The following is a 15,339-nucleotide window of genomic DNA, read 5'->3' as shown; positions in this document are numbered from 1 at the left end:
AAACCTTTCACATAGAGACATAGAGATATCTGCCATTTCAAGGAGAAATGACAGTTCAAAGTGGCTTGCTTCTCTACGGCAGCAGACTTGTCATCCCGCCATCGCTCAGCGCAAATATTCTAGCCAAGCTGTATGAGGGTCATCTTGGCATAACCAAGTGCAGGGAGAAAGCCAAGAGTTCGGTATGGTGGCCTGGACTCAACAAAGAACTGACAAAACTGATAGAGAGTTGTGATACATGCGCCAGAGACAGAACAACCCTGAGAGAAACAATGTTGCCCACTGAGTTCCCGCAAATGCCGTGGTATACAGTAGGAGCAGACCTGTTTCAAATCAAAGACAAACAGTATTTAGTCATAGTGGATTATTATTCTTGCTTCTTTGAAGTAGCAAAATTAACTTTCACAACATCAGAGGCTGTGATTGAACACTTCAAGTTTATCTTTGCTCGTCATGGCATACCAGAAGTGGTGCGCACAGACAATGGCCCACAGTTTGCATCAAAGACATTTCAGAAGTTTGCACAGGATTGGAGCTTCAGCCACGTCACCTCCAGTCCACACTTCCCACAAAGCAATGGAGAGGCGGAGCGGGCTGTGAGGACAATTAAAAATCTCCTCAAGAAATCCAGTGACCCCTATCTAGCCCTGATGGCCTATCGCTCTGCTCCTCTGGCCAATGGATACAGTCCCACAGAGCTACTCATGGGGAGGAAGATCTGCACAACAATTCCTGTCCTTCCCTCCCAGCTCAACCCATCATGCACAGATATGGAGGACTTGAAAAGAAAGGAGCAAAGCTACAGACAAAAACAGCAGCAGAACTATAACCGTCGCCACGCAGCACGTGACATGCCAGACCTGCAACCCGGCGACCATTTTTGGGTTAAGGACACGCAACAGAGAGGCACCTTGGTGTCCACTGCAGGAATGCCCAGATCCTACATCGTGGAGACTTCAAGAGGCAGCCTGCGGAGGAACAGATTCCATCTCTCGCAGACTCCTGTGGCGCCTGCCACACCCACCGAGATCCCTGACCTGTCATTGGAAAACACCACTCCAGTGGCAGATCCTGCTACATCTACTGCCACATCTGTCACCCCTGAGAGGTGTGACTTCAGTCACAAACAGACTCCAGTGAACGAGAGACACTATCCTGTCAGAGTCAGGACTGCTCCAGTTCACTTGAACTATGTGAAAATGTGAACACCTACCCTGAGTGAATGCTGGGTAACAATAATTCCCTCACTCAGTGGAAGAGCCTGGGCTCTTGAGACAGAAATGTATATATGTGTGTTTTAAAAACAAAAAAACAAACAAAAAAATGTGACTGTGATCGTATATTGTGTAAAATAGTAATAATAATAATAATTGTTTAATATCAGAGAAGATGATTGTTTAACTTAGTATTTGGTATTTATTATATGATGTTTACAGCAGTGATTTTTATGATACTGTGTTTAGAAGAGAGTTTAGAGAAGAATTGTTTGAACAACCTAAGTGAAAAGATTTTAGAGTTTGCTTGAATTTAAATATACATTTTCAGTTATGAATTTATATATTTATATGCCTAATGGTTTATTGTTACAACTAGAAGAGATGTGTTTATTTGATAGTTTCCTCATGTCTAGTCAGACACTTTTAAAGTAAGGTCTCTCTTGGAAACTAACTGGAAAAGGGAGATGTAGAGATAAGTCCTGCTAGGTGACTTTAGAATGTTAGGGTTGTCATGGGGACAATAAAGTAGACAAACGTTTCCTGGACCGAACAGCTGGTGTGTCTCTGATATGCTCCTGCCTCCTTACGTCTTGACTTAGCGATAACGCTACAACACTTATGGCTCCCTGAGCTTGTGACAGTGTCAGATGCGCCAACCAACTGCTGCACCGAGTCCGAGCAGAAACACCCACTAATCTTAACTGCTCCAGTTCTCACATTTTTTGAGAGTACATGTGAAGAAAACAAACCTGTGGTGAAATACTTCTAAGTGTTGTATCGTAGGCATTTGGACGTGTTTCAGTTTCTTAAAGACGTTTTACCTCTCATCCAAGAGGCTTCTTCAATTCTAACTAACTGGGGGGGAGTTGCAGGCTTTTAAACTCTGTGTGGCAGTGTCCTTACAGAGTTATTAAGGACACTGTGAGCTCTGAGTTTCAGGGTCATTGGGGCCACTTGTGGACAGTTGGGTCAATGACCCACAAGTGGCCCTAACGACTTAGAATTACGACTTAGAATTACCATGACATGGATGACTGAGAACCTTCATCAGCCTGTGGTGAAATATGAAGCCACTGCCTCAGTGTGTCAGTGAGAAACCTATCCATCCAGTATGATTAGCTGTTTCCCTTCTTCAGCTCTTCTGTTTCATTTGATTTCAGCTCTTCTGTTCCATGTCAGCCACTTTCACCCTCAACTTCTTCCGTTCGGGGCTCAACTTCAACAAGTGGGGCTCCTTCCAGCTGCCTGGTCTGCTCAACTTTGGAGAGTTCAAGGTAAAAGTCTTATCACTCATGTTGTCTCTTCATTTGATCAGAATATGTGTTAAGTTTATGTTTTATATTCATGTGTTGTTATATTAATTCTAAAAGTTATCATAATACTCACATTTATTTATTGAGTACAAATACCATCACCTCCCCATCCAGGCAAAACAACTCGAACATGTCAACACCTCTGAATTCAAAGCCCACCTCATCTCCTACCATCTGTTTGAACTGTTTCAATCTGGATTTAACACACGACACAGTAACAAGGCAGCCATCCTTAAAGTCACCAACGACTTCCTCCTCTTCTGAGACTGGTCATCTTAACATTTTCATCCACCTCAACCTCAGTACTGCTTTGGAAGCCATTAGCCATACCATTCTCACCTTACACCCCCCAACATCATTGATAGTGCCTTTTCTTGGCTGAAGTAATATCTCACCACTATGCATCCTTCAAACAGCTGTGTTTACAAAGTACAAATGGTGTGTTTTTTCACTTGCATTCAAAATAAATGCACCGGCTTGTCAGATAAGTATACATAGTATTTACTATAGGAGGTAATGGTGCTCATACCGCTTTTGTCCACAGGGGCCGCCAGAATCAACAAAAAATGAAAGTTCTTTGAAGCAGCTTTAAAGTTTTCCACTGGTCAAAAATCCTACTTTAACCCACTGAGATCAGGCTTTTGTGTGCAATGGGAATGTGTAAACTTTGCATTTATACCTGGGTCAATTGACTCTGCAGTAGACACGGGTTTTTGTCACCTCAGCTTGGCTCGTAAATAAGGAAGGAATTTGGGATGCAGTCTATTCAAAGACGTTCGAGATGAGCCAGTCCTGCGCAGAATCGATCAGCAGCAATCGCCGCACAATGCATGCTGGTTAGATCTGTGTCCGACTTGATCTGGACATGCCCTGGCGCCTTGCACATGTGGTAATCTGACGGGATTGAGGTGGCTGCAGTTTCTGGAGAAGACACACTGAGATTAAATAGCCCACATTCATATTAGAAACAGCAAATAAATAATTGTTTATTAAATTAATATAAATAAATAAATAAATTAACATTTGACAAATTTAAATCGGCCTATAAAATATTTAACAACACAAAAACTTGTGGTCAGTGGGATGTGTGGATTCAGATGAGAAGCCCCGACAGTATAAATATGTGACGGATCAATAATGAATTGAAAAAAAATTTGACTTTTAATGCATTCCATTTATTAATGTAGTCTGAGAGGGACGGGTCTGCTCAGATTATTTATAAACGGTAGCAAACTAATATGAAGCTGACTTACGGGAGAATTTATGTAAAATGGAGGTTGATCCATGAACAGAAATCACATATGAATGAAGATGGCGCCGCGTGAGTGGCAGCCTGTTGCAGCAGCTCTCGCTCACTTCTGAGCTTTTTTTCCTCTTTTTATATTCTTTTGTACTTTTTGACTATTTTTAATTACTTGTCTTTGGAGCTCTCTCTCCGGGCAGTATGGAGACCAGACTTGCTTTTTTCGCTCTCGTCTTAATACTGCTTTTTTCACTGTTTTCCGCCTTGTCCGGGGAGCCTGTACACGGCCCTATTGTTTACAGTAGGGATCAGCTGTTGGCCCTCAGTACTGCCACGGTGCTGCCGCTCGAGTGGCCCGATGTCCCGATGTCCTGTGCGAGCTGAAGAGGAGGAGACGCGGGAGGCATGCCGGAGCTGCTCGCCGTAGCAGGAGGAGACGCTACAGACCCTTCCTCCTATCTGTCATAATGGGGAATCTAAGATCTCTCCACAACAAGATGGACGAGCTAACGGCACTGACCCGGCATCAGAGGGACTACTGTGAGTGCAGCATCATGGTGCTCACTGAGACGTGGCTAACTGCGCTGACCCCGGACACGGACGCTAACCTGGATGGTTTTTAAATGCGGCGGGCAGACAGGACGGCAGAGAGCGGTAAGAGGAAAGGAGGAGGGCTTGCTGTGTTTGTTAATGACAGATGGTGTAACTCTGGGCACATCACTGTTTAAGAACAGGTCTGCAGTAAGGACATCGAACTTTTAGCAGTTAGCATGAGGCCGTACTACCTCCCGAGGGAGTTCACACAGGTTATAGTACTCGCTGTGTATATCCCCCCCTCTGCTAATGCTGATGCTGCTTGTGATGTTCTAAACTCAGTCACAAGCTCACTGCAGACACAGCACCCACAGGCCCTCTTCCTCATCTCTGGGGACTTCAATCATGCCTCTCTGTCCTCCACACTGCCTACATTCACACAATATGTCACCTGCCACACCAGAGACAATAGAACACTGGACTTATTTTATGCCAACAGCAAGGAGGCCTACAACTCATCCCCCCTCCCTCTCCTGGGAAGATCTGACCACAACCTGGTGCATCTCCTGCCTGTTTACAAGCTCCTTGTTAACAGGCAACCAGTGGATACCCGCACAGTTAAGACATGGACTGAGGAGTCTGAAGAGGCTCTGAGGGACTGCTTTGACTCAACTGTGTGGGAAGAACTGTGTATTTCTCATGGGGAGGACATCGACAGGCTGCATAACGGACTACATAAACTTCTGTGTTGATAACACTGTACCCACCAGGACCGTACGGTGTTTTTCAAACAGCAAACCCTGGATTAATCCTGACATGAAGGCTCTCCTTAAGAGGAAAAAGAAGGCCTTTAGGTCAGGCAACAAAGAGGAGCTGAAAGCTGTGCAGAAGGAGCTGAGGAAGAATATCAGAGGGGGGAAGAACAGCTACAGGAGGAAGATGGACCAGCTGCAGCAGAGAAATGTCAGTGGAGTCTGGAAAAGCCTTAAAACCATCTCAGGGCTGAGGAAACCAGACTCCCAGGCTGCCTGGGATCAGACGTGGGTGAACGACCTGAACCTATTCTTCAATAGGTTTGACCAGACACCCACCCTTCCCCCGGCCCAGTCATCTCTGCTGCCCCCCACCGCCCCTTTATGGACCCACTCCAGTTTGCATATCAACCTGGCATCGGAGTGGACGACACCATCATCTTCTTCCCACTGTCCCACCTGGAAAAGCCTGGAAGCACTGTGAGGATCATGTTCTTTGATTTCTCCAGTGCTTTTAACACTATACAGTCCTGCTCACCATTATTGGCACCCATGAAGTTTAAGTACATAATGTGGAATATTTTCTGAAAAAAATGAATCAAGTGAAACATTTTTTTTCTATAGAGAACTCGTGTTTGATACAAAAGAGCAAATGATAAACAACAATATAAAACAATTAACAATGGGAGGAAAAAATAGAAAAACTTAAAGCTTGCTGTGTCACTGGTATTGGCACCCTTTGCTGTAAATCAGTATGGAAACACATTGTGACTCACCTGTGGTAAATCACAAATGAGAATCATCTGTGATAAATTGTCTGTGCCCATGTGACATGAATTGGCCAATGAATGATGACTTCTGTGTTTTAAAAAGCCATCTGTTATCCCCTGTTCCTTTGTCAGAATGGTGAAGACAAAGGAGCTGTCTGAGGACATCAGAAGTGCGATAATTGGCAAACACAAGACCTCCAAAGGGTATAAGGCCATCTCCAAAGACCTTGGTATCCCTGGTTCAACAGTGCGTAATGTTATTAAGAAGTTTGCCAAGCATGGAACTGTCAAGAACCTCCCTGGGCGTGGGGGGAAGAGAAAAATTGATGAGAGAAGTCTTCGAAAGTTGGTGCGAATGGTGGAAAAAACACTACGTCAAACATCCAAAGACCTGAAGGCCAACCTGGAACAGTCTGGAGTCATGGTTTCAACAAGTACCATACGCCGCACACTAAACCAAACAGGGCTTCATGGGCGAAGGCCAAGGAAGACATCACTGCTGAGGAAAAGACATAAAAAGGAACAACTAATCTTTGCCAAAGAGTACCTGGACAAACCACAATCCTTCTGGGAAAATGTTCTGTGGACAGATGAAACAAAAATAGAGCTTTTTGGCAATGCACACCAACAGTTTTTTTATAGACGACGCAATGAAGCCTACAAGGAAAAGAACACCCTACCAACAGTTAAGCATGGTGGAGGATCCATAATGCTGTGGGGCTGCTTTGCTGCATCTGGTACTGGAGGCCTTGACCGTATCACAGGAATCATGAAATCAGAGAATTATCAAGAGATTTTAGAGCGAAATGTCCTACCCAGTGTAAGAAAACTTGGTTTGAGTCGAAGATCATGGGTCCTCCAGCAAGACAAAGACCCAAAGCACACATCCAAAAGCACGCAGGAATGGTTGAAAAGGAAAAAATGGACTGTTTTAAAATGGCCAGCCATGAGTCCTGATCTCAATCCGATTGAAAATCTTTGGTATGAGCTGAAATCTGCCATTGGGGAAAAGAAACCTGCAAACGTTCAAGAGCTTGAACAATTTGCAAAGACAGAGTGGGAGAAAATACCAGCTGAGAAGTGCAAGAAGCTTATAGAAGCGTATAAGAAACGTTTGGAGGCTGTCATCACTGCCAAAGGGTGTGCAACCAGATATTAAAGAGGGGTGCCATTATTGCTGCACATGCTGTTTTTTCTGTTTCTTCTTTGAAATTACAATATGTAAGTTGAAAAAACAATTTTCTTTGTTAAATTACTTTGGACCTCCAATTAAAAGATCCTGATGATATAAATTTGGTACATTTCCATTTATTTCTGACGATACTGTAGAGGTTATGCAAAAAATGAAGGGGTGCCAATAATGGTGAGCAGGACTGTACATCCTGCACTTCTGGGGGACAAGCTGGAGCTCACAGGGGTGGACCAACACCTCACGTCCTGGATCCTCGACTACCTCACCAACCGGCCACAGTATGTGAGGACTCGGGACTGTGTGTCGGTCCTGGCCCCTTTCCTGTTCACCCTGTACACTGCATACTTCTCCCACCAAACACCCCACAGCCATCTACAAAAGTTCTCTGATGACTCTATCGTCGGCCTCATCAGGGACGGGGACGACAGAGCCTACAGAGAACTTATTCAGGACTTCGTAGACTGGTGCCAGCGGAACCACCTTCAGCTCAACGCCGGGAAGACCAAAGAGCTGGTGGTGGATTTCCGCAGGCGCAAACAACCCTGCACACAGGTGAACTGGACAACAATAAACTGGACTAGACTGATCACACTGCAGCAACATATAAGAAAGGTCAGAGCAGACTCCATCTGCTGAGGAAGCTCAGGTCCTTTTGAGTGCAGGGGGCACTCCTGACAACTTTCTATGACTCTGTGATGGCATCAGCCATTTTTTATGGTGTAGTCTGCTGGAGCAGCAGCATCTCGGCAGCAGGCAGGAGGAGACTTGACAAACTTATCAAGAAGGCCAGCTCCATCCTGGGATGTCCTCTTGACCCAGTGCAGGTGGTGGGAGAGAGCAGGATGATGGATAAGCTGTCATCGCTGCTGGTGAAGGAGTCCCACCCCCTGCAGGTCACTATCACCGCACTGGTCAGCTCCTTCAGCGACAGACTGATTCACCCTAAGTGTGTGAAGGAGAGGTATCGCAGGTCCTTCCTTCCTGCTGCTGTTAGACTGTACAACCAGCACTGCTCCCAGTAGACCTCACATGTGCACTATGCCATAAAAAACTCTACACATATCCATATACATTTTGGTTTGCATTAACTGGACAGTTTTTAAATACCCATATTTATTATTATTTGTAAATAAAAAATACCACACTGTTTAGAATTACACTGTTCATATTGTAAATATTACTACAGTGTTCATATTGTAAATATTATACGAGTCAACTCTATTTCTTATCTTCTTATTATATTGTTTATTTTTTGCTTTTTATTATTGTTTATTGTAATAACTGTCCTTTGGCTGCTGTGACAAAGAAATTTCCCCATTTGCGGGACAAATAAAGGAATTCTGATTCTGATTCTGAGATGGCCCGTGTAGAGTTTAATAGGCTGTGGTGTCAACTGAGGACTGTGTACAGATTGATCAATGTGTCTCATAACATTTAAATCAATCAGAATCAGATCAGATCTATCAGGATGTGAGTGTTTCTGTGAGTTTGTGTACAGACTGAAGGCTGCTGGGAAACTGTCCCATTTGATCACAGCTCTTCGGCTCCGCCCCCTGCTGCTGCTACCTAGTCTCATTTGCTATCCAGCCAAGGCACAGTTCATCTCTTACCTGTATCAGTGACTGAGTCGGCTAACATCCGGTTTAGTACCCGGCTAAATTGAATGGCGATAAAATAATTTAATCATGCGGCGCTTCTAGACTTCCCAAATGACATTGGACCAAATGGCTCAAATTATGATAGTGAAGTGAGTCATTTCGCGGGGGTTGTGGTGCTCGAAAGAATTTATCCACCATGTTAGCTTATAGGAAAAAGTCTTTTTGGGCTGCAGTGCATCACGTGACGATGTTATTAAAAGGTTTGGCCACTACGAAAACTGGCCATTTTTTAGGGGGTGTACCTGCATTTAAAAAAACTGTGTAGACCTGTTTATTTTGTTGGAAAAGTGGCATAACACTACTATTACTTCAGTAATATTCTAGTACTTTTTCCATCTCAGTCTAAAAGTAATCTGAAAATCCTGGCGAAGACATCAAATCAAAATCATTGTATTGCCTCCCCCCAAAAAAGCATAACACCAGAACAGGAGGGGACGGGAATCATTCTTGTGGGATCGGGATGGGAGTTCTTTTTACTCTGTCATAGGGCAAACATTTGGTCCTTCTTGTAGTCTCCTTTCCTTTAGATGACAACCTGTTTCCATCATCCAAGACCAAAAACTGGACCTGGGTTAATGGACTCCATAGCTGCACCCTCCCTTTGAACCTGTCCCTAAACTCTGATGTGTCAACATGCTCCAAACTTTTTAAAACTGCTTTTACTGTTGTATTCAGTGTCCTTTGCTATCTGTAGTTTGCTGTTGTTGTGTAGGATCTTTTATTTCATGGGTTTTGAAAAGTGTTTTATACATATAATGTATTCATATTATTCATTGTCAGCATAATACAACAAATCAACACAGCAATATATCAGTTTAACTCCTTGGTCCTCAGTGTCCGGATGGAGATAAGAACTGCCACCTGTGGACAGCAGTGGACCTGGCCTTTTTTGTCCTGATGGGGGTGGTGGGTGGCCTGCTGGGGGCACTCTTCAACTGCATGAACAGGAAGCTGGCCAAGTATCGCATCAGACACATTCACCCCAAGGCCAAGTTTATCAGGTTAGCTAGCTACTTCACCTCCCACACAGGGAACAAGTCATCATGACTGTCAGTCAATCAAGTGTCAATGTAACTGTCATGAATATCAGTTGGTTGTTTTGAACTCAAAATATTTGAAAATGTGACTAATTTTCTTTCAAGCATTTGATTACAGAAGTTGATCCAATCACTGCACTTTTCTTAGAGTCTTAGAGAGTCTGCTGGTTTCTATGGTGACGACAATGGTGATATTTGCAGCTTCAATCTTGTTGGGTGAATGTCGTGACCTGTCCTCCCCTACCACCCATAACACCACGGTAAATATCAGTTCTTTCCTTCATTAGAATACTTACGCATGGTCAACCAAACCATCTTTCCAAGTTCAGTGCAGTGTTTAAGAGATAGAATTCTGAAAAGCAGAGGCCAACGCTCTGCCTACGCTGAACATGCAACTTATGCAGCCGTTTGCGAAGCTGATGTGCAGTGAAATATATATTCTTTTACTGGCTACACCTGCATAGGGTTTTGTAAGTCACAGGTACAACAAGAAGGCAAGCTTTCATTTTTGGCGCTGTGTCCTCAATTTTTGGACCCAGCACAGTGCTGTGAAACTTCAGCCTTTCACTGAGTTTGTGTAACATGGGTAAGTTAACATGGACAGGCTAGATTAAGTCACTAAGCCACCACCTGCTGTTAGTTAAACGCAGACAGGATGATCAAGACCCCAAAGTGAAAGACAGTGAGAGTCATCTCCTGTATGCAGGTAGTTTAAAGAATTTAAGAATTGGTCAACTGTCAAATTTATACTCAAAATAATCAGGAGGCAGCATATCACAAGAGTAACCGCTAACTGAGTACAGCTACTAGTTAGCCCATTAAGCTGTGCATGTAGTGGTCTGGACTGGATGTGTTGCTGTTTACACCACTAACACAGGAGCTTAGGACCGGGATGAGCCAGGGCTAACTGGTTAGCATGCTAACTTCAGAAGATATCTCTGCAACACAATACATAGATGTCACAACCTCCAAACTCATTTCTTAACATTCTGTTGATCATTTTAGTTAGTACTTAGTCATTTTTGTACAATTTCAACTCAAATTCTTACAAATTGCACCTTTCAGAAGAAAAAAAAAATCTCTGAAAGGGCCACACACCTCTCGTAAAAAAAATATGAATACAAATTACATTTGTAGAGAAAGTCTGCATATCACATACCCACCACTTACGCACTGCTCTCACGCCTGGTGGAGCCAGTTTCATTGATTACAGTGGAAGCGTAGTATTGCGGCAGCCGCTCTGCTTTTGTTCAAAACCCTCCCTTCAGGCAGACTCAGAACAATACGCGCATGGACTAACAGACCCAGAAACGGCTTCTTCCCCAAAGCTGTGGACACGCTCTTGTTACCATAACCACCTCTACCAGACATACAAGGATATAAGAGCAATATGGACCTCACTGCTGCTAAATGTTGTAGCACCTCTTATGCAATAACCTATTCATTCACTGTACAACAACTATTTTTTTTTCACTTATTCACCGCACTATAACTGTTTATTAGGTATCTGTTTATTAGGTATTTATTTATTCATTCATTCACTGCACTAACCATTTACTTATTTATTCATTCATTGCACAACAACTGTTTATTTAGATCTGCCTACTGGCTAGAAGTTACTTCTATAGATATATATTTTTATTTCAATTGTGGATATATTTTTACTTTTAAAGATTTTACAATAGTGAGATTTTTAGAATGCTCCGGGCAAGATTTTAGAAAGCTGATGAATAGAATGGCTACAAACACAGTTTTGTTGTGTTCTTTTTTATACAATGACAATAAAGTGTCTATTCAGTGTCTATTTAGTCTAGTTCTAAAATGTTTCTTTTTGTCGTGGTTAGGTCTTAAAAAGTCTTGAATTAATTGGTTGAACCTTGCAGAAACCCTGTTAGCTGAAGCCTCACAACACACTACAGTCCTCTGACCACTCTCTCTACCTTCATTATCATGTATTTATATTATCTCATATTAAGTTTGGAGGGTCTTTTTCAGCTGTCCAGCAGTGAGGACATCAACTCGACCATCCGCCAGTTCTTCTGCACGAACAAGACCTACAATGATATGGCCACATTGTTCTTTAACCCGCAGGAGGCTGCTATCCATCAGCTCTTCCACCAGGATGGTGAGATGAGCACACACACACACATTCTTAGCAGCTGTACGTTGGTTAAATCATATCATTTTGATATATCATTTCCCCTTGAATTTCCAGGCACTTAAACACATTATTTTGTCGATGGTGTAGTCAGGGGTCCAACCCCCAGCGTTGTTGGAACCCCAACGTTTTTTGCCTGGATCATAAATATAATTGTCTTTAAGTCAAACACGTATTAGATTCCATCTTGCAAACTTCAAATGCTTTCTATTCTCACACTCTTTGAATAATACTTCATGTAGTGGTATAGCCAAAGCACAGTTCTGCCAATAAAAGTGTGGCTCTTTACTGAACAGAGGTTAAAAACTCTTTTAACATCCACTCTGAAACCAGTTCGCCAGTAATAACACATCTTACAATGTTTAAAAGTTTCTGTTTTATTAATATCTGCTATACAAATGGAATGGATTTAATAAATAATATACACCTAAGTTCATCATCATCATCATCCAAGTTGACTCCAGCGTTGAGCTTCAATTTTGAAGCACATTCTGCTTTGTACTAACCTTCGTTGAGACAGCAGTATAAAGGAAAATGGTGAACTTAACGCACAAACGAGTTTTCCATTTGTTGTGGGAACATGTCCATCACAAATAAATTGAATGTACTGGGTCTTCACTTCCTCAGATGCTAGGTGTAGTTGAAAACATTTGTGTTAATAGTAGGTTGTGGATGTAACTCCACTTCTATGGGTATGTGCCTGGCCCTCTATCTGCATGTTATCACAGCCACAATAAGGCACAATTATCACAGTAATAAGGGTATTGGAAAATCCAAGTTGTGGCAGAATGTGACACTGGTGGCGTTGCTGAAACAGGTATAAAACCCATCTCTAGAGACTATTGAATTGATATAAAGAAGACTAATTCACCTGGCTTATCAGTCAGTTTCAGGTATATAATTCATGGACTGGTCATAATGAACACCTGCTTCCTGTTCTTCCATCAGGTACCTTCAGCCCTGTGACTCTGTCAGTGTTCTTCCTGCTGTACTTCCTGTTAGCCTGTTGGACGTATGGTGTGTCTGTACCCAGCGGTCTCTTTGTCCCCTCTCTGCTCTGTGGGGCAGCTTTTGGACGCCTGGTTTCCAACATCCTCAAAGTGTAAGAACAATGTTCTCCTCATGTTCTAATGACCATGGTCTGGCTGTCCCCACTCCCAGTGGCTATGAAATATCACAAGTACCAATACAAGTCAGAATTGCATTCAATACAGCAAAACAAAACAGCAAACTTACAAACTACCTGGGTCAGTAAGTGAATGTCACAGAATTTAAAAACAAAAGTTCAGAGTAAAGTCTTCAATAGAATGCTTTTTCAACAATACAACCTCCCTTCCAAAAAAGTTGTGACGCTGTGTTCAACATAATGAAACATATTGTGATAATTTTCTAATCCTATATTTAATGTGTATTCGTCTATATTTATTTCATGATCTTTTTTTGTATTATGTATTTAGTATATACAGTGCCTCTAAAAAGTATTCACCCCCTTGGATTTTTTCCCTTTTATTGCTTTTATAAATGGAATCTGATGGAATTTGATGTCAAAGTGAAAACAGATTTCTACAAAGTAAAGTCAGTGAATTAAAAATATGTAATGTAAAATAAGTGATTGCAAGTATTCACCCCCTTCAAGTCAGTTTTTAGTAGATGCAACTTTGGCCTCCATCACAGCACTGAGTCTGTGTGGATAGATCTCAATCGGGCCTGCACATCCGGATACTGCAATTTTACTCCAGTCCTCTTCCTCACTAGTCTCCTTGCACGGACACTCAGTTTGTGAGGACCGCCTGCTCTAGGAAGATTTACACATGAGCCATATTCCGTCCATTTCTTTTTTTTGATATTTTCTTTTTTATTGGAGAAAAACAAGTCAACAGGTCAAGCTTCTCACACTATACATTTTTTTTTAAGCAGACAGAAAACAACAATAAAAAACAAAACAAACAAAAACAAAACAAAGCACAGCACAAAACACAAAACAAAGCCAAGAGAAACAAAGAGTCTGTGTAGCGACAAGCCAGGGGGAGTTACAGTACCCTTCCATTTCTTAATGATGGATTTAACTGAACAACGGGGGATGTTCAGTGCCTTGGAAATGTTTTTGCATCCATCTCCTGATTTATACTTTTCAATAACCTTTTCACAGAGTTGCTTGGAGTGTTCTTTTGTCTTCATGGTGTAATTGTAGCCAGGGATACTGATGTACTGACATTACTTTGTAGAAATCTGTTTTCACTTTCACATTAACCATGATTCCATTTATAAAAGCAATAAAAGGGGAAAACATCCAAGGGGTGAATACTTTTCATAGGCACGGTATGTATAATTAAAAAATTTGACCTAATCAGTATCATTGATTTTTGTAAATATATCCATATTCTGAATTTGATGGCAGCAACATGTTTTAAACCAGTTTTAGGTTAGATTTGATTAGAGAGTCTATATTGTCCCCGAGGGGTGTGCAACAGTAGTCAACACAACCAGTACACATCATCCTAAATAGATACAATACATAGTGACATAACATATAACATATAAGATACAGGAGGTCATCATAAAAATATACAGTGAGACATTAAAAAAATATATATACAGTTGAAATCAAACTTATTCAACCCCCACTACAAATTAGGTTTATTGGCAAAATGTACAAACTAGCAGCTGTTTGCAATAAACAAATCAAACAAGAACAATTTCAATAGCTCAACACAACTAATATTACAAGTGGTTTCTCCAAATTCAACACAAAATGCCACTTTTAATGACTACTGCAGTCTCAAAATTATTCAACCCCTTCATGACAAGCATCTTTAGTACTTAGTAGAGCACCCTTTTGCTGTTACGACCTGCTGCAAACATGATGCATAGACAGACACCAGCTTCTGGCAGCGTTCCTGAGGAATCTTAGCCCATTCCTCATGGGCAAAGGCCTTCAGTTCACTTATATTCTTGGGTTTGCGTGCTGCAACCACCTTTTTCAAATCCCACCAGAGATTTTCAATGGGGTTCAAGTCAGGCAACTATGATGGCCACTTTAGTATCTTCCAGGACTTCTTCTGAAACCAAGCCTTGGTGGACTTTGAGGTATACTTGGGATCATTGTCCTGTTGGAAGGTCCAATGATGCCCAAGCTTTAGCTTCCTCACAGATGGCATGACATTTTCTCCCAGGATTTCCTGATACTTGATTGAATCCATCTTGCCCTCCACACACTGCAGGTTTCCAGTGCCAGAGGAAGCGAAGCAGCCCCAGAGCATCACTGAGCCACCGCCATGCTTCCCTGAAGGCAGGGTGTTTTTTTCAGCGTATACTTCATTCTTCCTCCTCCAGATATACCACTGATCCATAGGCCCGAAAAGTTCCAGTTTTGTTTCATCGTTCCACAGAACAGAATCCCAAAACCTCTTTGGCTTATTTATATAGATTTGAGCAAATTGGAGCCGACTTTTCTTTTCTTTTTCT

General features: G+C 42.2%; 1 protein-coding gene across 1 annotated transcript in view; it reads left to right on the top strand.

Moving 5' to 3' along the window:
- clcn6 (chloride channel 6) overlaps positions 1 to 15,339 on the top strand; it is a 74,446-nt gene that overhangs the window by 37,865 nt on the left and 21,242 nt on the right. The window contains exons 11-15 of the mRNA XM_073469786.1: positions 2,378 to 2,491; positions 9,514 to 9,680; positions 9,865 to 9,976; positions 11,712 to 11,841; positions 12,823 to 12,976. Coding sequence (XP_073325887.1) covers positions 2,378 to 2,491; positions 9,514 to 9,680; positions 9,865 to 9,976; positions 11,712 to 11,841; positions 12,823 to 12,976 — 677 coding nt within the window. The remainder of the gene's footprint in view (positions 1 to 2,377; positions 2,492 to 9,513; positions 9,681 to 9,864; positions 9,977 to 11,711; positions 11,842 to 12,822; positions 12,977 to 15,339) is intronic.

The sequence above is a fragment of the Pagrus major genome, chromosome 7, assembly GCF_040436345.1.
Source record: "Pagrus major chromosome 7, Pma_NU_1.0".
NCBI classification, from domain to species: Eukaryota; Metazoa; Chordata; class Actinopteri; order Spariformes; family Sparidae; genus Pagrus; species Pagrus major.
Note: the sequence above shows the minus strand (reverse complement) of the source record. Positions and strands in the feature narration are given on the sequence as shown.